This window comes from Hyperolius riggenbachi, chromosome 4 (genome assembly GCF_040937935.1).
Source record: "Hyperolius riggenbachi isolate aHypRig1 chromosome 4, aHypRig1.pri, whole genome shotgun sequence".
In the NCBI taxonomy this organism is placed as follows: domain Eukaryota; kingdom Metazoa; phylum Chordata; class Amphibia; order Anura; family Hyperoliidae; genus Hyperolius; species Hyperolius riggenbachi.
Window position 1 is genome coordinate 269,970,229 of NC_090649.1, and position 21,749 is coordinate 269,991,977.

The window sequence follows — 21,749 nt, forward strand, 5'->3', positions numbered from 1 at the left end:
GTATATGTAGCCAGGGGTATATGTGCCCCAGTATATGTAGCCAGGGGTATATGTGCCCCAGTATATGTAGCCAGGGATGTATGTGTCCCCAGTATATGTAGCCAGGGGTATATGTGCCCCAGTATATGTAGCCGGGGGTATATGTCCCCAGTATATGTGGCCAGGGGTATATGTCCCCAGTATATGTAGCCAGGGGGTATATGTGCCCAGTATATGTAGTCAGGGGGTATGTCCCCAGAATATGTAATCATGTCCCCCCCCAGCATGAGGGGAGCAGCGGAGTGGAAGGAGAGCTGTGAGCAGCAGTGGGGGAGGGCGGACATCTCCCCTCCCTCACCTTGGGGCTCTCCTTCCCTCGCTCTCCCCTCCAGAAGTAATGTGCGGGCAGCGGGCGGGACTTACCTCTCCTCGTCGTCGGAACACCGGATCTGTGTGCAGCAAGTCTGGTCTGGACCAGACCAGAGCAGCGGCACGCAGATCCGGCGCCGGAACGAGGAGAGGTAAGTCCCGCCCGCTGCCGGCTACCCGCACATTACTTCTGGAGAGGAGAGCGAGGGAAGGAGAGCCCCAAAGGTGAGGAGGGGGGGGGAGATGTCCGCCCTCCCCCACCGCTGCTCACAGCTCTCCTTCCACTCCGCTGCTCCCCTCCACAAATGCCAGGGGGGACGGCGTCCACCCTCGGGAAATAGTTAGTGGACGCCGTCCCCCTGCGTCCACGCCCCACTCGACCCCTGCCCTTTCCCATGAGAAATATTTTCCTTTTTACAAACGGATCATCAGGGGGCTCTGTATAGATGATATTGTGGTGAAACCCCTTCCACAGTGTGATGTCAGGACCATGGTTCTGGTCGTTGGAAAAATTGAATGTAATTGGAAAAATCATCGTAGAAATCGCATAGTGGGTACGGACCTTTAGACTGCAGCCTGCGATTTCTCCAAAACGCCTCTCGCTAGAGCCCATATGCAATTCACTTTTTTTCTCCAAGGTGATATTTTCCCAACTAGTAAATAAAATGCCTTTTACAGCACCAACAAGCAAACAAATACTCAAAATAATTTTGACAATACTTTTTCACCTACTTTTTGGTAGTTTCCATTGCAAAGTGCTAAAACGGTTATTTAAATTAAAGATGAAAAATTATCTCTTGGGTGAAAAAGAGAATAGCATACAGGCCAATGGATTGATTTCCCTCAAGCAATACCCAAAGAAAATTTACCAGCAATTCTTTTCCCCCAAGCACAGAGCTGACTGTTCTCACCTTACCGTGTGCCTCATGGGAAAGGGGTGGGCCTGGTCAGAGGTGTGAACTCACACTCTCTGACAGCCCTCTACTTTGTTCACAGATCTGTGGTTATTTCGCTGACTTTCCCCAACAGAATTTATCTGGAAAAACTGCATCAAATCTGAAAACTGTGTGCATAATGCATAGTCCTGTATTCATGACTCATGTGGCTCTTTTTCTGATTGGCTTTTATAGGAATATCATGCCCCGGGATTATCTGCAGAGACACTTTCCATTTGGACAAAGACTGCTGATTTGCTAGAGAACGCTGGAGCCAGGGTGGTGGAGGTTTCCCTGCCTCACACTTGCTACTCGATTGTCTGCTATCATGTTCTGTGCACAGCTGAAGTAGCATCCAACATGGCTCGATTTGATGGACTAGAATATGGTAAAACGTTATTTGTAAAGTAGATGATTGCACTCGCCATGGCTTTAATTAGGTTATCTGCTTGCCATTGAATTGTTACTGTCTTACTTCCCCTTCCTGTGAATCATCATTTGACAAACAGTTTATTTTCAGTTTTCATCAAAGTAGAACTCTAGGCTCCAGTTTTAGAAAAGCTTGTGTAGGGATAAAGTTGTACATACATTATTTGTTTTTTTTCATTATTTTGAAAGACCACAAATATTTTCATAGAATTATTAAAATGGCGAAGCCTCATAGCCCGGGCAGAAGGTTCTTGAAGTGATCTACTTAAAAAAAATTAGGTAAGCCTCAGAGTAGGTACAGAAGGCACTTTGGGGGTGTTCCTATGAAATCAGACAGGCCTCAGAATAGAGACAGATGACACTCTGATGGATTCCCAATTTAGCAAGCATATTCAAAGTTCATCAAATTTGAAGATACATGCAGCTGGCAATTTTTTTTGGGTTTTTTTTGGATACAAGACAGCAGACACTTAGACAGGTATTCCCAAAAACTACATAAATATTGTCTGTTTCATTATACAGTTGGTGGGGAGACATGCATCTGGCCATGTTTATTCAACCACTGATATGAGATGGTGGCAAAAAGAAACTTGAATGGTTACCCAAAAGGTATTCAGGCCTCAGCAGCAGAAGGCCCACAGAGAAGTCTTCCTGAAAAATTAGTTTTAGCTCCTTGGGTTCAGTTTTTGTTTTTATCTCCAGGAGGGGGAGCTTATGAGAAAATGGTGAGTTTGAGGGAAAAGGGAACATAGCAGGATTTGGCTAGGATGGCAGGGGCATTGTTGAACAGCTCAGCACTTTTCATTTATGTATTAAGCGGAGTATGGAGGCAGCAGTATTAGCGACCCATGAGAAAATGTCATTGTCAATCTGTCACAGTATCATTTTGGGGAATGTACAGGTTTTCCTGCAGTATTTTGACTATTTTTGCCTTTTTGATAGGACACCGTGCAGATGTGGAAGATTCAACAGAAGCTTTGTATTCTGCCACCAGACGTGAAGGGTTTAATGATGTTGTAAGAGGCAGAATATTGTCTGGAAACTTCTTCCTTTTGAAACAGTAAGTTAAAAATAATAACAAAGAATGTATAGCATCATGTTATGTTGACTGGATAAAAGCCTGCTGTACAGACACCTGCCTTTGGTCCCATTATCATTCATACATGAGGTATTCTCAGTAGCCATTCTCTCCCTGTGTGCACGGGCCACCTGACCACACCCACATGCTCCCTCTGAGCGATTCATTGTGGCCAGCATTGCAGCTTAGAAGAGTCTCATAATAAGAATCTGCTAACCTGCAGTGCTAGCCACAAAAATACATTTCTCAGTAGCATAGGGAGTAGCTGGAGGAGAGTCAGAGAAGTTCACTTGCTGGGGAACACCCACTCTTCTGTCAGATCCATGCTTTCTAGAGAGATCTCTAGAAATGAGATCTGCGACCCCAAGCACCGAACTGGCTGCAGAGCTCAACGAGTTCTACTGCAGATTTGAGCACCAATCTGTGCAGCTAGTGGTCCCTGCACCCATGCCAAGGGGAGCTCCTCCCCTCCCATCCCCACCGCCGGATCACGACCCCCCTGTGCCAGTTGTGGTCCAGGAAGTGGACGTACTGAGACTCCTCCGCAGAATCAACCCCAGGAAAGCCGCCGGTCCAGACGGTGTGTCATCAACCTGCCTGAGAACCTGTGCAGATCAACTTTCTCCTGCCCTGACCCCCATCTTCAACAGGTCCCTAGCGGAAGGCAAAGTACCCTCCTGCCTCAAAAGATCTCTGATTATCCCAGTTCCCAAAAAGCCAGGGAACACAGAACTTAATAACTTCAGGCCTGTAGCCCTTACCCCTGTCGTCGCAAAGATCCTCGAACGTGTTGTTCTGGCCCTCCTGAAGTGCTCCACTGACGCCCTCCTCGACCCACACAAGTTTGCATACAGAGCCAACAGGTCCGTGGAGGATGCCATAAACATCAGCCTGTCATACATCACTGAGCACCTTGACAAACCAGATTCCTATGCTAGGATCCTGTTCTTGGATTTTAGCTCTGCGTTCAACACCATCTGCCCTGTCATCCTGCTCGATAACCTTAGGCAGCTTGGAGTCAATCCCACCCTGTGTGCGTGGGTCAACGACTTTCTTTCCAACAGAACGCAGCGGGTTAAGCTCGGAAACTGCTCCTCCCACGAAAAAACCACCAACGTAGGGGCTCCGCAAGGATGTGTGCTGTCCCCGCTACTTTTTTCTCTGTACACCAACAATTACACCTCTTTTGCAGACTCCGTCAAAGTCATCAAATTCGCAGACGACACCACTATCATCGGCCTCATTGACAACAGAGGTGAGCACACTTACCGAAGCGAGATTGAGAGGATCAGCAATTGGTGCAAGGGAAACAAGCTCGTTCTCAATGCGACAAAAACTGTTGAGCACATTGTAGACTTCAGGAAGCACACCTCCACACTCTCCCCAGTCCTCATTGATCGAGATACAGTCTCCAGGGAGTCCGACGTACGGTTCCTCGGTACAACCATAACTAAGGACCTTAAGTGGGAGCAAAACACCTCCAGGATACAGAAGAAGGCCCAGCAGAGGCTATTCTTCTTGCGTCAACTGAAGAGATTCGGTATGCCACGCGAACTGCTGACCAGCTTTTACACCGCTACCACGGAATCCATACTCTGCTCCTCCGTCATTGTATGGTATGCAGGGGCATCCACCAAGGACAAGTACAAACTCCAAAGGGTAATTAACACGGCGGAGAAGATCATAGGCTCGCCCCTGCCACCACTGGACCTCCTCCACACAGCGAGACTGGGGTCGAGGGCTTCCAAGATTTCACAGGACCCCTCTCACCCGGGGAACCACTACTTCAAATTTATGCAAACAGGCCAACGTTACAGGACCATCTATTCCAGAACTACCAGGCGCAGGAACACATTCTTCCCTCAAGCTGTCCTCCACCTGAACTCCAACCCTCCCTTCGTCACCGTCCGCAGCACCTAGCCCCTAGCCAATGCTCGGATCCCTGAACTCTCACCACTCTGGGCAGTACTGCCCTTCACTTTAGCTGCCAGTGCTCTCAAATGAACTGTTCCCCAGTTTCTACAATCTATGCGGCTATACCTGTCTCGTTGTATATTCCTGTCTGTTCTTCTATTGTCTGTTATGTAAGAATGCCTATGCCATGTGTACCACAACCAATTCCAGGCACGACAACTGTCGTACTTGGCGAATAAAGTGATTCTGATTCTGCCTTTTCTATCAGGCATTTCTCTGGAACAGCTGCATCAAAAATGAAATTTGTGTGAGCAATGGCATAGTTCCTTATTCACCTTTACTGAGGAACAAATCTGGTAGGGTGAACCCGGGCTTACAGCTGGCCTGCTTATTAAACTGAAAAATAAAATAAAAAATGTTCAAAAGAAATAACTCTTACAGTCAGTTTATCCTTTTATAGGTAAGACCGTATTCAAATACCTGAAAAAAATCCCTGAAATTTATCATACATGTACTTCCTTTGCCTGTGGTTAATAAATAAAAGACGTTTGTTCTGTAATGATCCTGCTGTGTATTGTTGTTAGTTCTGAGAAAAGGGAGGGCACAGGGTAATCACTAGATGCAGTTCCTGTGGCAACAATCGAAACAACTCTCCAACATATTAAGTTACTGTTGTTACATAATATGTCATTAAATTGAAATCTGATTGTCCAGAAGGAGCAATGCCTTTGAACATAATAATAATAAAAAATGTCCTTAAATCAGGTCACCGAACATTTAGACTACTCAGTTGTCTTTTAAGTAATAAAATAATACTTATTCTCCTTGTATGATTCACTATGCATACATATATTGTTTACATGGCTTATCCCAGCCATGGTTTCTTTTGTTGGGAAAGGGTTGTTGAGTTGAATAGGGCAGGAAAGATCTTTACCCCATTGGCAGCTTTATTTATTGCTGTCTGTGTCCGTGCTGGGAGAATGTCACTGGTATCAGTTGAAAAGGGCGCCTGAGCCATCTGTGTAAAAAGGGCGTCTTCATAGACTTATTTGCTGCAGATCTTGGTTATAAGGTGGTGAAAAGGGCGCCCCATTTTTTTTACTTTTGGCTATAAAAGGGCACCGGATTTTTTTCGGCTGTAAAAAGGAGCTGGATATAGCTGATATTTTTTTTTGTTTTTGCTTGTAGAAGGGCGCCAGAAATAGCCTAGATGTTTTTTTCCAGCTGTAAAAGGGCACGGGATATAGCAGTGATTATTTTACAGCAATATAATTTATTATTTTATTATTATTATTGTTAATTGTATTTATAAAGTGCCAACATATTACAATAAACATATACAATGATGCAAGGATGACAGACATAACACGGTTATACAACATAGAACAAAGTTATACAAGGCAAATTGTACAAAATACATGATCATGCGATATGGGCTGGTTAGGTAGGCCCAGTAATACAAATACAGGCTGTCATAGGACAGGAGCACATGATCCATATAAATGCGGCTATAAGAGATCAGTTATATCAGCAAGTGACTAAATTGGGTTATATTAGATAATTCGGTCATATCAATTCAAAAAAGCATACAGTGGTTTGCAAAAGTATTTGGCCCCCTTGAAGTTATCCACGTTTTGTCATATTACTGCCACAAACATGAATCAATTTTATTGGAATTCCGCATGAAAGACCAATACAAAGTGGTGTACACGTGGTGTACACGTGAGAAGTGGAAGGAAAATCATACATGGTTCCAAACATTAAAAAAAACCAAAAAACTGCAAAGTGGGGTGTGCGTAATTATTCAGCCCCCTGAGTCAATACTTTGTAGAACCACCTTTTGCTGCAATTACAGCTGCCAGTCTTTTAGGGTATGTCTCTACCAGCTTTGCACATCTAGAGACAGAAATCCTTGCCCATTCTTCTTTGCAAAACAGCTCCAGCTCAGTCAGATTAGATGGACAGCATTCGTGAACAGCAGTTTTCAGATCTGGACTTTGACTGGGCCATTCTAACACATGGATATGTTTTGTTTTAAACCATTCCATTGTTGCCCTAGCTTTATGTTTAGGGTCGTTGTCCTACTGGAAGGTGAACCTCCGCCCCAGTCTCAAGTCTTTTGCAGACTCCAAGAGGTTTTCTTCCAAGATTGCCCTGTATTTGGCTCCATCCATCTTCCCATCAACTCTGACTAGCTTCCCTGTCCCTGCTGAAGAGAAGCACCCCCAGAGCATGATGCTGTGTTCTGATTGATGTGCAGTGTTAGTTTTCCGCCACACATAGCGTTTTGCATTTTGGCCAAAAAGTTCAATTTGGGTCTTATCTGACCAGAGCACCTTCTTCCACATGTTTGCTGTGTCCCCCACATGGCTTGTAGCAAACTGCAAACGGGACGACTTATGCTTTTCTGTTAACAATGTCTTTCTTCTTGCCAGTCTTACATAAAGTCCAACTTTGTGCAGTGCAAAACTAATAGTTGTCCTATGGACAGATTTCCCCACCTGAGCTGCAGATCTCTGCAGCTTGTCCAGAGTCACCATGGGTCTTGACTGCATTTCTGATCAACGCTCTCGTTGTTCGGCCTGTGAGTTTAGGTAGGCGGCCTTGTTTTGGTAGGTTTACAGTTGTGCCATACTCCTTCTATTTATGAATGATCGCTTGAACAGTGCTCCGTGGGATGTTCAAGGCTTTGGAAATCTTTTTGTAGCCTAAGCGTACTTTAAATTTCTCAATAACTTTATCCCTGACCTGTCTGGTGTGTTCTTTGGACTTCATGGTGTTGTTGCTCCCAATATTCTCTTAGACAACCTCTGAGGCTATCACAGAGCAGCAGTATTTGTACTGACATTAGATTACACACAGGTTTATTTAGTCATTAGCACTCATCAGGCAATGTCTATGGGCAACTGACTGCACTCAGACCAAAGGGGGCTGAATAATTACACACACACCACTTGTTTTTTTGTTGTTGTTTTTTAAATGTTTGGAATCGTGTATGATTTTCGTTCCACTTCTCACATTTACACCACTTTGTATTGGTCTTTCAAGTAGAATTCCAATAAAATTGATTCATGTTTGTGGCAGTAATATGACAAAATGTGGAAAACTTCAAGGGGGGGCGAATACTTTTGCAACCCACTGTATATGTTTGACATGAAATGCAGTGAAGATTTGGCACCACCATGGGCAATTAAGTTTAGGCACTACTGGGGGGGGGGGGGAATGTAGGATTAGGCATCACCGGGGGGGGGGGTCTTAGGGTTAGGCACTACCAATGGGGGTCTTAAGGTTAGGCACCACAAAGGTTAGTCTTAGGGTTAGGCATCACCAGGTGGTCTTAGGCTTAGGCACCATCGAGGGGGAGGGGGGTCTTAGGGTGAAGCACCACCAAGGGGGTCTTAGGGTTAAGCACCACCAGGCAGGGTCTTAGGGTTAGACACTACAAGGGGAGTCTTAGGGTTCGGCAGCATCGGGTGGGGTCTTGGGGTTAGGCACCACTGGGAAGGGGGGTCTTGGGGTTAGGCACCACTGGGAAGGGGGGTCTTGAGGTTAGGCACCACCTGGGGGGAGGGGTCTTAGGGTTAGACACCACCAGGGGAGGGTTCTATGTGAGAGTAGAGAGAAGTTAGGTCATAGAAATCACTTTTCTCAGCTATATCACTTATCTCGGCTATATCCAATGCAGTCCAGTGAAAAAAATCTCGGCTATATCCAGCAGGGTGCTGAAAAAAAATCTTGGCTATATCCAGCACCTTTTTTATAGCTGGAAAAAATCTTGCCTCTTTTTCCAGGTGCCCTTTTCAAATGAATGCATTTCACTCTCCCCCAGTGTGACTATAATTAGAACCACAAATAACAAGAAATTCCCCAAAAATTGCTTCACGGACAACAGTAACAAGCTGACAACAGTCCTAACGCTTCCCCTAAAGGATGTAAAAAAACCAGAGCAGCACCTTCACTCAGGTGTATAAGTAAATGGGGTGCAGCTGAGAGGACACCTTTACATATTGACATCTTTCATAGAGAATTGAGAATGCATGTGGGAGCTGACTGTCTAGGAGCATATGGCATTACCTATCATGACAGACTTGCTAATGTAGACTAATCTACATTTTGTGAGTGAGATTTTTGATGGGAACAGAATCCTGACATTAATACTGCTGTTTTACCCACCTTTCCTATCAAAAAGGGTGAGTGATCACCTGAGAGCTCAGGTCTAAACAAGCATTGGACACAATGGTGTTGGTTAACAGTAAGTTTGCTGTTATTTTATAATTGATAGTGCACTGCAGGTCTATCCTTACCTATAAGGCTCTTTCTAAAGCTAAGTAGACCTCGGTACTTGCATCTTGCTACTTGATCTCTGCGTTACCACTATTGAAACTATGAACAGATGACTAAGGATTTGGCAATAATTGTGATTAGAGATGGCCCGAACGGTTCGCGCGAACATCGCTGGTTCGCGTTCGCAGTGAACCATGAACTATATGCGAGTTCGACCCTCCCCCTGTACTACATTATTAGGCTCAACATTGACCCTCTACATCACAGTCAGCAGACACAGGGCAGCAAATCAGGCTACACTCCCTCCTGGAGCCCCCCCCCCCCCCCCTTATATAGGGCAGCTGTGTCGGCCATTATCATCTCACTCGGTGTGGCTGCAGTAATTAGAGAAGGGAGAGGAACCTGCTGTAGACATAGGGAAAGCTTAGTTAGGCTCTTGCTAGGCTTGTTAGCTTGCTCCTTGCTGATACTTATTGCTAAAAAGCACCCCACAACCACTCTTTTGAGAGCTAATGTTGTTCTTGTGATCTGGTTTTTTTTTGTGTGTGTGGCCCACTGACACTTGCATATACAGCCCTGTCAATCAGTCACAGCTGGCCCTTGTTAATTCCTACTGTGCCACTGCCAGGCCCAGCACTTTCAGTGCCTACCTTTTCACTGCACGTGTGACAGCTGCACATTTGTAATACCAGTCACTGCATACCTGTTTACGGTACCTGTGTGTTTGACAGCTGCACATTTTTAATACTAGTTGCTGCATACCTGTTCGCGGTACCTGTGTGTGTGACAGCTGCACATTCCATTGATACCAGTCACTGCATACCTGTCCAGTGCACCTGCGTGACAGCACGCAGTGTTATATTATATACCAGTCACTGCATACCTGTTCACGGTACCTGTGTGTGTGTGTGACAGCTGCACATTGTATTGATACCAGTCACTGCATACCTGTTCAGTGCACCAGCATGACAGCACGCAGTGTTATATTATATACCAGTCACTGCATACCTGTTCACGGGACCTGTGTGTGTGACAGATGCAAATTGTATTGATACCAGTCACTGCATACCTGTTCAATGCACCTAAGTGGCCGCATGCAGTGTTATAATATATACCAGTCATTGCATACCTGTTCACGGGACCTGTGTGTGTGACTGCTGCACTTTTGTAATATTAGTCACTGCATACCTGTTCACGGTACCTGTGTGTGTGACAGCTGCACATTGTATTGATACCAGTCACTGCATACCTGTTCAGTGCACCTACGTGACAGCATGCAGTGTTATATTACTGTGAACTAGTACATGCCTCCAAAAGTTCCGTTACCAGGTCATGTATTTGCCTCAAGAAGAGTTGTGCTTGCAAGCCTTACAACCCTTTCCATTGCAGTCACCAAATGTTTGTCATAATGACAAGCTGGAGAATTCCCTGATCTGCAGTTGGTTGCTGGCAGTTAGCCAGCTTGTTTTCATCTCATGATGTAAACCTAATATACAATTCTAATGACAGAGTGTCAGTCCTCTGTCTTATCATTTGCACAAAATATCTTGCCTGTTGTAGCACAGGATTCTAGGCAACTGAATCTAAGTAACCACACTGCAGTTTGCAGTGTGGAAAGAGGCTGTTACAATGCTTATATTGAAATACAAACCTATGTTTTTATACTTTTTTCTGTTTTGCAACTCTCACTTTTACATACGTATTTACAGTTACATAGCTTTTAGATTGAAAAAAGTGTCCAAGTTCACGTTGCACTTCTCTGTACCTTAATGTGGAGAAAGGGTACAAGGGTAAAATTTTCTACCTGATTTAAGCAAAGCACCATCTGATTCCTGGTAATTATAATTGTGGAATCCGTTCAGTGTAAGGAGATATGCAAGCACCAATTAAAGTGGTCTGAAAGTCAGCATTTCTACTTTGCTCTAAAAGATTCCTTACAGCTTTAAAGCTACTATCCCAGAACATTTTTTTTAGCAGAACATCACTGAAATGGTTAAACAAATCTATTCAGCTTCAAATCCGCAACTGGAGATAACCGTATCATTGTTTACATTCAAATGTTGATACATGTGTGTGTGTAACAAGTAAAAAAACACTTTCTGAGAAGCTTTCTCTGCTTCAGGTACAAACAGAGTTCAGAACAACTCATTCATAGATTTTAATATATAATAATTAGGCCAAATAATATAATAATAGGCCTTCATCAGCCTCACTTGTTTTTATTTCCCTTTTTATACCGCCTAAATTTGCTTTGGCTTTAGCTACTTTAACCAATTAAGCCTTTTGGACATAGCTGCTATGTCCAAAAGGCTGCTGCTGTGCGCCCCCCCTCGGGCAGATCGTGCGTGCTCCTGTGCCGCCACCCGTTAGCCCAGAGATCAATGAATGGGAACTCAGTTCCCATTCATTGATCTAAGTCCCCATTAGAAAGACTGACTGCTTCCATGAGAAGCCACAATCTTTCTTAAGAAAAAAAAGTTTCACGTCCTTCCTTCGCACGCTTGCAGGATAGAAAAATAGAATGGGGCCATCTTGTGGCAAAATAGTAAAAGTACATCTACAAACAATTTTTTATTAAACAGAATAAAAAAACACATAAATAGTTACCTAAGGGTCTAAACATTTATTTAATATGTATGTAAATAGGGTATCTTACTATTATTTTTTAAATTAAAAGCTTGTAAATAGTGATGAAAGCAAAACTGAAAAAATGCACCTTTATTTCCAAATAAAATATTGGCGCCATACATTGTAATAGGGACATAATTTAAATGGTGTAATAACTGGGACAAATGGGCAAATAAAATACATAGGTTTTAATTATGGTAGCATGTATTAAAGCTATAATTGCCGAAAACTGAGAAATAATGTATTTTCTTAAATTTTTTTCTTAAAGGGAAGGTCCAAGCAAAATAAAAAAAAATGAGTTTCACTTACCTGGGGCTTCTACCAGCCCCATGCAGCCATCCTGTGCCCTCGTAGTCACTCACTGCTGCTCCAGTCGCCCACTGGCAGCTTGCCGACCTCGGAGGTTGGCGGACCGCATTGCGTACATTTTTACGCATTCCCGCTAGTGCAGGAACATTAACACGTAAATGTTTACGCATTAGTGCTGCAACGCGTAAAAATTTACGAATTGAACCAGTAATGCATAAAAATGTATGTGTTAATGTTCCTGCACTAGCGGGAATGCGTAAAAATGTACGCAATGCGGCCCGCCGACCTCCGAGGTCGGCAAGCTGCCAGCGGGGGACTGGAGCAGCAGTGAGTGACTACGAGGGCACAGGATGGCTGCATGGGGCTGGTAGAAGCCCCAGGTAAGTGAAACTCATTTTTTATTTTGCTTGGACCTTCCCTTTAATATTCCCTTTAAAATGCATTGAGAAAAAAATAATTCTTAGCAAAATGTACCACCCAAAGAAAGCCTAATTGGTGGCAGAAAAAACAAGATATAGATCAATTCATTGTGATAAGTAGTGATAAAGTTATTAGCGAATTAATGAGAGGTAAAAATTGCTTGGATGCATAAGGTGAAACATTATTATTATTTTTTATTATTATTATTTAGTATTTATATAGCGCCGACTTCTTACGCAGCTCTGTACAGAGTATATTGTCTTGTCACTTACTGTCCCTCTGAGGGGCTCACAATCTAATGGTCCTAAGTCTATGTATGTATTGTGTAAGGCATAGTTCCCCAACCCTGTCCTCAAGGCCCACCAACAGTGCATGTTTTGTGGAAATTCACAGAGGTAGTTAATCAGCTCTGCTGAGACACTAATTACCTCACCTGTGAATGTTTGTGGTTTTCTGCAAAACATGTACTGTTGGTGGGCCTTGAGGACAGGGTTGGGGAACTCTGGTGTAAGGTATGTATCATAGTCTAGGGCCAATTTAGGGGGAAGCCAATTAATGTATCTGTATGTTTTTGGGATGTGGGAGGAAACCGAAGTAGCCAGAGGAAACCCACACAGACATGGGGAGAACATTCAAACTCCTTGCAGATGTTGACCTGGCTGGGATATGAACCGGGGACCCAGTGCTGCAAGGCGAGAGCGCTAACCACTACGCCACAGTGCTGCCCAACATAAACAATGTATACATGCCCAGGCTTCCTCCAGCTCCCTCTGGCCTGATCACTCCCATGCCACTGTCCTCCGCTGCCCGCATCCTCCGCAAATTGCCCTGGAAAGTCCTTTGGTCCGGGGCATATAGCGCAGGCGCAGTAGGGCTGTGCATGCTTCCCCGTCACGCTCCAATGGCCAGGAGCATTCCCGGCCACAGGAGCGAGACAAGAGAGCGCACACAGCCCGACTGCACCAACTGGCCCCAACTGGATGACTTACTGGGACTAGTTGCGAAGGCTGCAGGCAGCGCAGGACGACAATGACGGAGCGATCAGGCCGGAGGCGCCTGGAGGAAGTCCCAGGTATGTGTACATTTTTATATCCCCTGTCTCAGGTAAACTTTAAATCCAATGCTCTGGATCATATCTCTTCTATATGGTCATGTGTATGGTTAGTTTAGCTGCAAACTGTGCTTAGTGTTGTCCTTTAACCTACCAGTATTTTGTTTGTTTTAGGAATTATGAGAAGTATTTTCTGAAGGCTCAAAAGGTACGACGACTAATAGCAGATGATTTTGTGAAGGTTTTTAGCTCAGGTGTGGATGTTTTGCTTACTCCAACAACGCTAGGGGATGCAGCTCCTTACCTAGAATTCATCCAGGAAGATAATAGAACTCGTAGCGCTCAGGAGGACGTCTTCACACAGTGTGCTAACATGGCTGGTAAGCATGGTTTGTGAGTACCACATGAATGGGGAATATTGACTGAAAGTTCTGCAAAAAATATTGTAAACACTGTCTAAATAAATATATACACCTGAGACTGACAGGCTGAGTGAAAGCTTATGTTCCTTCACAGTTGCCATTTAGTTCTAGGCAGAAAAGCAGTAAAACAGGATCCTGGTTTATTACACAATTCTGCTGCTACAATTATTAGATAACAAATTTACTGTTTAACCACTTAATGACAACTGGATGTTTATAAACCTCCAGTGTATTTGTGGAGAGTGAACCACCAGTTTGCTACTAAATTAGGCACATGTGGTATCATTTTAACCTTGACGAGTTGTAGAATACATTTTGGTAGGTCTTACAGCTTGGACACACATCACATAAAAAAAAAAGTAGGGACAAACTCAATCCAACATAAAAAAGTCATTTTCAAAATTATGATCATATTTGGGAAAGTTTTAGCAAAACTACAAGAGACATACGTTGTAATAGTTTAACCTCTTGAGGACCACAGTGTTAAACCCCCCTAAAGACCAGGCCACTTTTTGAAAATAGGCCACTGCAGCTTTAAGGCCTCGCTGCAGGTCCGCACAACACAGCACACAAGAAATTCCCCCCCCCCCCCTTTTTTTCCCAACAACAGAGCTCTCTGTTGGTGGGATCTGATAACCCCCCCAGTGTTTATTTTTTTTTTTGTTACAAATATTTTTATGTTTGTAATAAATTTTCCTTTTTATTTTTCTCCCAGTCCCGCCCGCCCTCCCTCCGCCCGCCAGCCTATCACTGCGATCGGTGGTGATAGGCTTCAGCCTATCACCGCCGATTGCTTCTGTGTCCCCCTTCGTCACACAGCTGTGCTGTCTTAGATCGCAGTGCTGTACAGGTATAATATTTCGCCATCTAACAGTCTCCGAGCGGCAAGCGCCCCCACTCCGCCTACCAAGCGGAGATGCACACGCATGAGCGCGCGCAATCTCCTGCAAAATGAACCCCAAGGACTTTACGTTGATCAGTGTTAGACGGTCCTGGGGCTGCCACCACGGCCACGCCCATCGGTGTGATGCGGTCGGCAAGCAGTTAAGCGTAATAAGTAGTAGAATAGAGTTTAGAAAGTTTTAGGGTTGAGGCCCATGTCTTGTGTATTCATTTTAGTCACAAACTGAATCAAAGGCATTTTTGCATATTCTGTATCAAAATAAAAGACTTGTAAAAGGAAAACAAAGTAACAGAATATGAAAGAAACAACATATATTGTTACCTTAGGAACTTGGCTTTTTAAATATGTATTCCATGAGGGTATATTACTATTACTTTTTTCAAATAAGGTCTTATAATCATCAATAGTGTACAATGAAAAAGCGAAAAACAGAAAGACACCTTTATTTCCAAATACAATATTGTCACCATACATTGTCCTAGGAACATAATGTAAACCTTATAACCAGGATGAATAAGCAAATCAAATGTGTGAGTTTAACTTATGGTTAGCACTGTTTATTGTAAAGCTATAATGGATGTAAATGGAGAAAGTGTGTTTTTATGTTTTCTTCCATACTTTTCCCTTAAAAATACATTGAAAATAAGGTAATTACTAAATAAAATTATCACACACTAAAAGCCTAATTTGTCCTGGGAAAAAAAATATTTAGATCATTTAGGTGTGATTAGTAGTAATAAAGTTACAGGTAGTCCCCGGTTAACGAACGAGATAGGGACTGTAGGTTCGTTCGTAACACTGTGCCATCACTGTCCCCTGTACCTCCTGTGTGCCCCCCCCCCCCCCCTGTGCCTCCAGTGTCCCCTTCTGTGTCACATCTGCCCTCTGTACCTGCCTATACAAGTTTAAAAGCCATTTTTTCTGAGAATTTTTTAAAATTCGATTTTCTCAAAAACTACAACTCCAATTTGAAAAAAAAAAATGGAAACACAAAATCCATGCCGTTCGTATCGGCGGGTCGTTCGTAAGTCGAGGACTACCTGTATTGACGAATGAATGGGAGCACTGCTGATATGTGAAAATTTGTTTGGTCCTGAAGTGGCTCTGTGCTACTGTGCATGCGGGCTCACGCGGCCATTGTGCACACTTAAACCAGGAGGAGGAGCTGCGCAGTCCTGATAGGAAAGGGGGCTGCGCTCAACAATGAAGGGGGGGGGGGTACGCTCAGCAACGGGTGGCTTGTTACAACCGAGGAAAGCCTCATTAGGATCTTGAGGCTTCCCTCTCTAAATAGTAGCAGATTTTGAACCCGAGCCTCAGGTTCGCTTTAAAAGCAGTAGTGTCTGTATTTTTTCCTGCAGCGGTAAAACACACATTGCCCTGCGACTGTGCATTGGGAAGCATTATGTGCATTTTCACTTGCATTTTTTGTGGTGCGCAAAAACGGAAGCGATTTTTGCAAGTGTGACTCCTGCCTAATAGAAAGTTGTATTTTGTACCATTGATTCTCCTAGGAAATGTTCAGAACAAACGATGCATACAAACCCTTTATTATTATTATTATTATAATTCTTAAAATCTGTTTTCCTCAAGGTATTCCTGCCATCACCGTTCCAGCCAGTCTTTCCAGTAGAGGGCTACCTCTTGCACTTCAGTTCATCGGCCAAGCCTTCAAAGAGCAGCAGCTCCTCAGTGTTGCCAAATGGTTTGAGAAACAGATGCATTTTTTTCCATTACAGTTTTATAGAAATCAAGCTAACGGAGACATTCTTCCAACAAACAGTAAATCTGCCACTTCTTTGTAGGATGTTTATGAAGGCCCACAATGAACAGAATGTGATTATTGTATTAAGTAAGATATCCTTATGTTTTCAAGTAAAATAAATAAATATTTTATTTTGTAAAAATGGAACTGGTGAGCATTATTTTTCAGACTTTTGCACACCTAACCGTTGCATTTTCAGTTAATTTTTACCATGTGCCGCATTGTTCACTGCAGCTTTGATGCACTTCATATACATATGATTAGTTTTAATAAGACTTTAAAGTGTAACTGTCGGGTATAAAATCAAAAATCAATTCTTAATTTTTATAGTTTTTATCTGGTAAACAAGTAATAAGGATGCTAACCAGGCAATCCAAAAGTTAAAATCACTATTACTTTTCTTGTTGATAAATGATCATTCCCCAGTTTACCTGACTCTTATTTAGTACACACAAAGTTTGGTACGCAAAAAGGAAGTTGCAGGGCATGCTGGGTTGTCCTTTTTTGCTTCTCTATTTCCCCTCAGACTTAACTAATGCAGTCTGATCGGCTGAAGCCTCTTTCCCTCCTGTTTTCCCCTCCCACACTGGCCAATATTTCTCATGCTAAGACAATGACCTTTCTATAGTAAAGGGCAGGCAGAGGAAAGTAGGGCAGGAAATGGCATCAGGATTGGCTTCAAAATGGCCACACTTCAAATGGGAAATGCTAAGAAGGATTTTCTCTTTTTTTTTACTGTAGAAAAATCACTAAAACCAAAACGTTGTCAGTGCAATACATATGTTATGCAAGTAGAGCAAGTATTTATCTACATATACAGTATATGTGGTTTTTTTTTCTGAGATAGTATGGCTGACAGCGCTTCTTTAAAGTGTTGGTGTACCTATACTTAATGGGCCATATGCAATTCACTTTTTCACCTGAGTTATCTTCTAGGAGGTAATTTTCATCTTCTCTTACTACATTTTCAGCTTCTTAAAATTGAAATACTACCCAAACGTTGGAAAAAAGTACCCTCAAATTTATTTTGAGTTTTTTCTTGCTTGTTGGCGGCTTAAAACGAATTTTATGGCAAGTTGCGAAAATATCATGGAGGCGAAAACTCAGGAGAAAACATGAATTGCATATGGGCCAATGTGCTTAAAAAAAGGATCGTACTTGAATCCTATATAATAATTTTGAAGTGTCTCTGCACTTCGTGTGTGTGTGTGTCCCAGTGCTTTGCGCTACTGCGCATGTGCAGCACGGACACCCTTTGCACAGGGAGCAGGATGGGAGGGCGTTTGCGCGTGCAGCTTAGGTCCACTAGTAAATAATAATGTTTCTGCTGTAAAATAGAAGCTTATCACTGCCCCTCTTTACATTTCAAGAATGATTCCTGAGCAGCCCATACTTAGTGTTTGCAGATGGCAGCACTTGAATAGAGGTGTTATTATAATTGTATAGTGCCACAACTGTGGAAGCGGTGCAGACAATATAAAAACACATTATTCAAGCAGATATCAGCGCAGACTAGCTTGCTTGACTATCACAATGTAAAAGGTTATTCTTTACATGCTGGGGTGCACACAGTGTTAGACCAAACACTCCAATGGAGATAGGAGTATGCTAAAGCTGATATGACCCTGATGCCCAAGGGTCGCCAAGAAACCAATATCAGCAGCACCACTCTTGAAGAAATAGCTCTTTATTCAGACACATAATTAAAATCACATGCCCAAAAAAATGGGCTTAGACGCAGCTACAGCCTGCTGTTTCGAATGCTTTTTTGTCAAGCTGCAAGCTCATAATGATGAGCTTGCAGGTTGACAAAAAAGCATTCGAAACAGTGGGCAGCTTCAGCTTTGTCACGGATTCCTGGACATTGGTCTCCAGAATCTGCTGATACTGAGTGGAATCCCTCAACTTTGACAAGATTCCCAGTCCCTGCACTGGCCACTCAGCCCCACAGCATGATGGAACCACCACCATATTTTACTGTAGGTAGCAGGTGTTTTTCTTGGAATGCTGTGTAGTTTTTCCTCCATGCATAACACCCCTTGTTATGCCCAAATAACTCCATTTTAGTTTAATCGGTCCACAGCACCTTATTCCAAATTGAAGCTGGCTTGTCCAAATGTGCTTTAGCATACCTCAAGCGGCTCTGTTCGTCCTGTGGGCTGAAAAAAGCCTTCCTCTGCATCACTCTCGCATACAGCATCGTCTTGTGTAAAGTGCGCCGAATGGTTGAACGATGCACAGTGACTCCATCTGCAGCAAGATTATGTTGTAGGTCTTTGGTGCTAGTCTGTGGGTTGACTCTGACTGTTCTCACCATTCGTTGCTTTTGTCTATCCAAGATTTTTCTTGGTCTGCCACTTCAAGCCTTAACTTAAATTGAGCCTTTGGTCTTCTATTTCCTCAATATGTTCCTAATTGTGGAAACAGACAGCTGAAATCTCTGAGACAGCTTTCTGTATTCTTCCCCTAAACCATGATGATGAACAATCTTTGTCTTCAGGTAATTTGAGAGTTGTTTTGAGACCTCCATGTTGCTACTCTTCAGAAAAAATTAAGAGGAGGGACATTTATAATTGACCCCCTTAAATACTCTTTGTCATTGGATTCACCTGTGTATGTAGGTCAGGGGTCACTGACCAAGCCAATTTGAGTCCCAATAATTACTTCTAAAGGTTTTGGAATCAATAAAATCACAACAGTGCCCAAATTTATGCACCTCCCTAGTTTTGTTTAAACAATTATTGCACACTTTCTGTAAATGCAATAAACTTCATTTCATGTCTCAAATATCACTGTGTGTGTCTCCTATATGATATATTTAACTGACATTTTTTATCATAACAACCAACGATTTATACAGACAAATCATGATGAGATGATTAACAAGGTTGCCCAAACTTTCACATCCCACTGTCGTTGTCCCATTTATTTCAGTGGAGTACGTAAGTTGCTTTTGTTACTACATCATTTGCAGTATCTTTTACTGACATGACTATGGGATTTTTAGCTAAATAGAATGATTTCTAGATGCACATCACTCTTGACAGAGACTTGTAGTTGCTACAAATTGCCTTTTCAATACTCTATTGAGAAATGAATTGCAGGGACTTTGAAGCTTCTGTTTATTTTAGGAGCGTGAGGTAATGGAAACAGAAAAGCAGAGGATTCTGTCTCTTTCTGCATCATTGCTATATAAATTTGCATCTATATATTTACATAACTACCTTTGTTCATTATTTTGACATTTATTATTGCCTGCTCTAAACAGATGACAAACCTGCGTGCACGGACTAGCTTGCTTTTACTGATGGCTAACACGGTACAATACCCTACTGCTACTACGGACTAGTAGAGAAAAGATATCTGCAAAAATTAGGTTTCATATTCTTATAGTATTGTATTCAGCTTTCATAGTTAAAAATGGTTCTTCTATCCATTTCATGATGTTTGATGTGAAATATAAAGGCTGTGGTTAACAACAGGGTAAAATGAGTCAAAATCTGAGTTTAATGACTCTTTACCTTACAATCAGGTACAATACAAATTATAGGGCCCCCCAGCAATGCTTGTGATCAGTCCCCCTGTCTCCCTTACACTTACAGCCTGGGAGTCTTATAACAAGTGTGGCATTCCGACTCCCCCACTCATAAGACGTGTGGCAAAACATTTTCTGATTTGGAGGTTAGGTATCTGTAATGCATGAAGAATAAGCCTTGGTTCACACTTGTTTAAAAATACAGAGCCACGGATACTTTTTTTTAAACAAGTGTGAACTGAGGCTTAAAACGTATGCCATAAAAAAACTGTATCCGTCGTTTTGTTTTTTGGCCCAGACCAAAACCGGAGGCACGAATAATAGTGTTAAAAATAGCGTCCGTCTTTACACACTTCAAAAAACGGATAGTTTTATTAAAAAAAAGTTGCAGAGAGTCCCGATTTTGCAGATTGTTTACAGACCCCGGATACACGGAGTAGTAATGAAAGGCAATACAAAAACGGATCTCTCTCTTTACAGGAAACTTTGCACACAAAAACGGAGGGAGACCCAGATTGCCATGCCTGGAGGGGGTAGCAACCAGGAAGGGGGGCAGCGGGCACGCGGTGGGGAGGGAGGGGTTGGACCCCTCCCTCACCTGGGCCCCCCTTCCGTGCTCCCCCTCCAGGTAGCTTTGTTAATAGCATTAAATCAGTTTGCAGCGAGTAGGGAATTCACTCTCTTCCTTGCGTTCCATTGCTCGCCTCGTGACCTCCTGCAATGCCGCCCTCTGTACTTCAGTGGATGGCATCGCAGGAAATCACGCGGCGAGCAGTGGAACAAGGAAATGAGTGAGTTTGCCACTCGCCACAAGCTGATTGATTATTTTAACGAAAATAGCTGGAGGGGGAGCACTGAAGGGGGAACCAGATGAGGGAAGGGGGGTCCGACCCCCCCCTTCCCACCGCTGTGCCCGCTGCCCTCCTTCTTGGCTGCTACCCCCTCCAGCTCGCCCCCTTCCCCCACAGCCAGGGCTGGGGAGCCGGTTTTAACAATGTAAACGGACTGGAAATGTATGCTGCAAAAGGGCTGTACCGATCCGTTTGCATTGCGGTTTTTGAACCGGACCTCGGATTGTGTTCTGCAACCGCACCTAGTGTGGACCGACCCTAAGTAGTTAATTATTTGTTCACGTTAACATTTGTATAGCACTTTTCTCCCATTTGACTCAAGGCGCTTAAAAACTGCAAGCACTAGGGGGCGCTTAATAGGCTACCAAGCAGTGTTTGAGAGTGTTTCCCCACAAGCCTGCCTGCTGAAGGGAGCATCACAAGAAATGTTAGCAAGGCTATTAACTCTTGCCCACATACAAACCCCAATATCTGTCAATATATCTTTTCAGCTAAACTACAGCCCCCACACTAGATCAGCATTGTAGCTGTGCTTTTGGTGATTTTTGAGGCTTGCCTGCAACACCTACTGTTATGCATCTGATACATGTGAACAATGAAATTTTAATAATTTTGCATTTATGTACATTTTATGCTGTTGGAATGAGACCAAACAAATGCAATCACGGATTATTTGGAATGGTAATATTCTAAGCTACATAAATTTGCATAATTTTAACATAACATTTGTCTTAAGCCCAATTATTAGCATCTTACTGACTATCTTCAGCTTCTAGCGAAATGTTGATTTTCTGTTGATGATTTACAGTACTGTTCCAGGGGGAGGATTCAATTACCCTTTAATGATTTTTTAAGAAATTATTACAAGTAAAAGAA

The 21,749-nt window shown here is 43.1% G+C and overlaps 1 protein-coding gene across 1 annotated transcript in view; it reads left to right on the plus strand.

Moving 5' to 3' along the window:
- LOC137570721 (glutamyl-tRNA(Gln) amidotransferase subunit A, mitochondrial-like) overlaps positions 1–16,629 on the plus strand; it is a 78,313-nt gene extending 61,684 nt beyond the window's left edge. Inside the window, exons 8-11 of the mRNA XM_068279426.1 lie at positions 1,479–1,671; positions 2,655–2,772; positions 13,571–13,776; positions 16,316–16,629. Coding sequence (XP_068135527.1) covers positions 1,479–1,671; positions 2,655–2,772; positions 13,571–13,776; positions 16,316–16,527 — 729 coding nt within the window. The 3' untranslated portion in view covers positions 16,528–16,629. The remainder of the gene's footprint in view (positions 1–1,478; positions 1,672–2,654; positions 2,773–13,570; positions 13,777–16,315) is intronic.
- Positions 16,630–21,749: the final 5,120 nt, after the last annotated feature.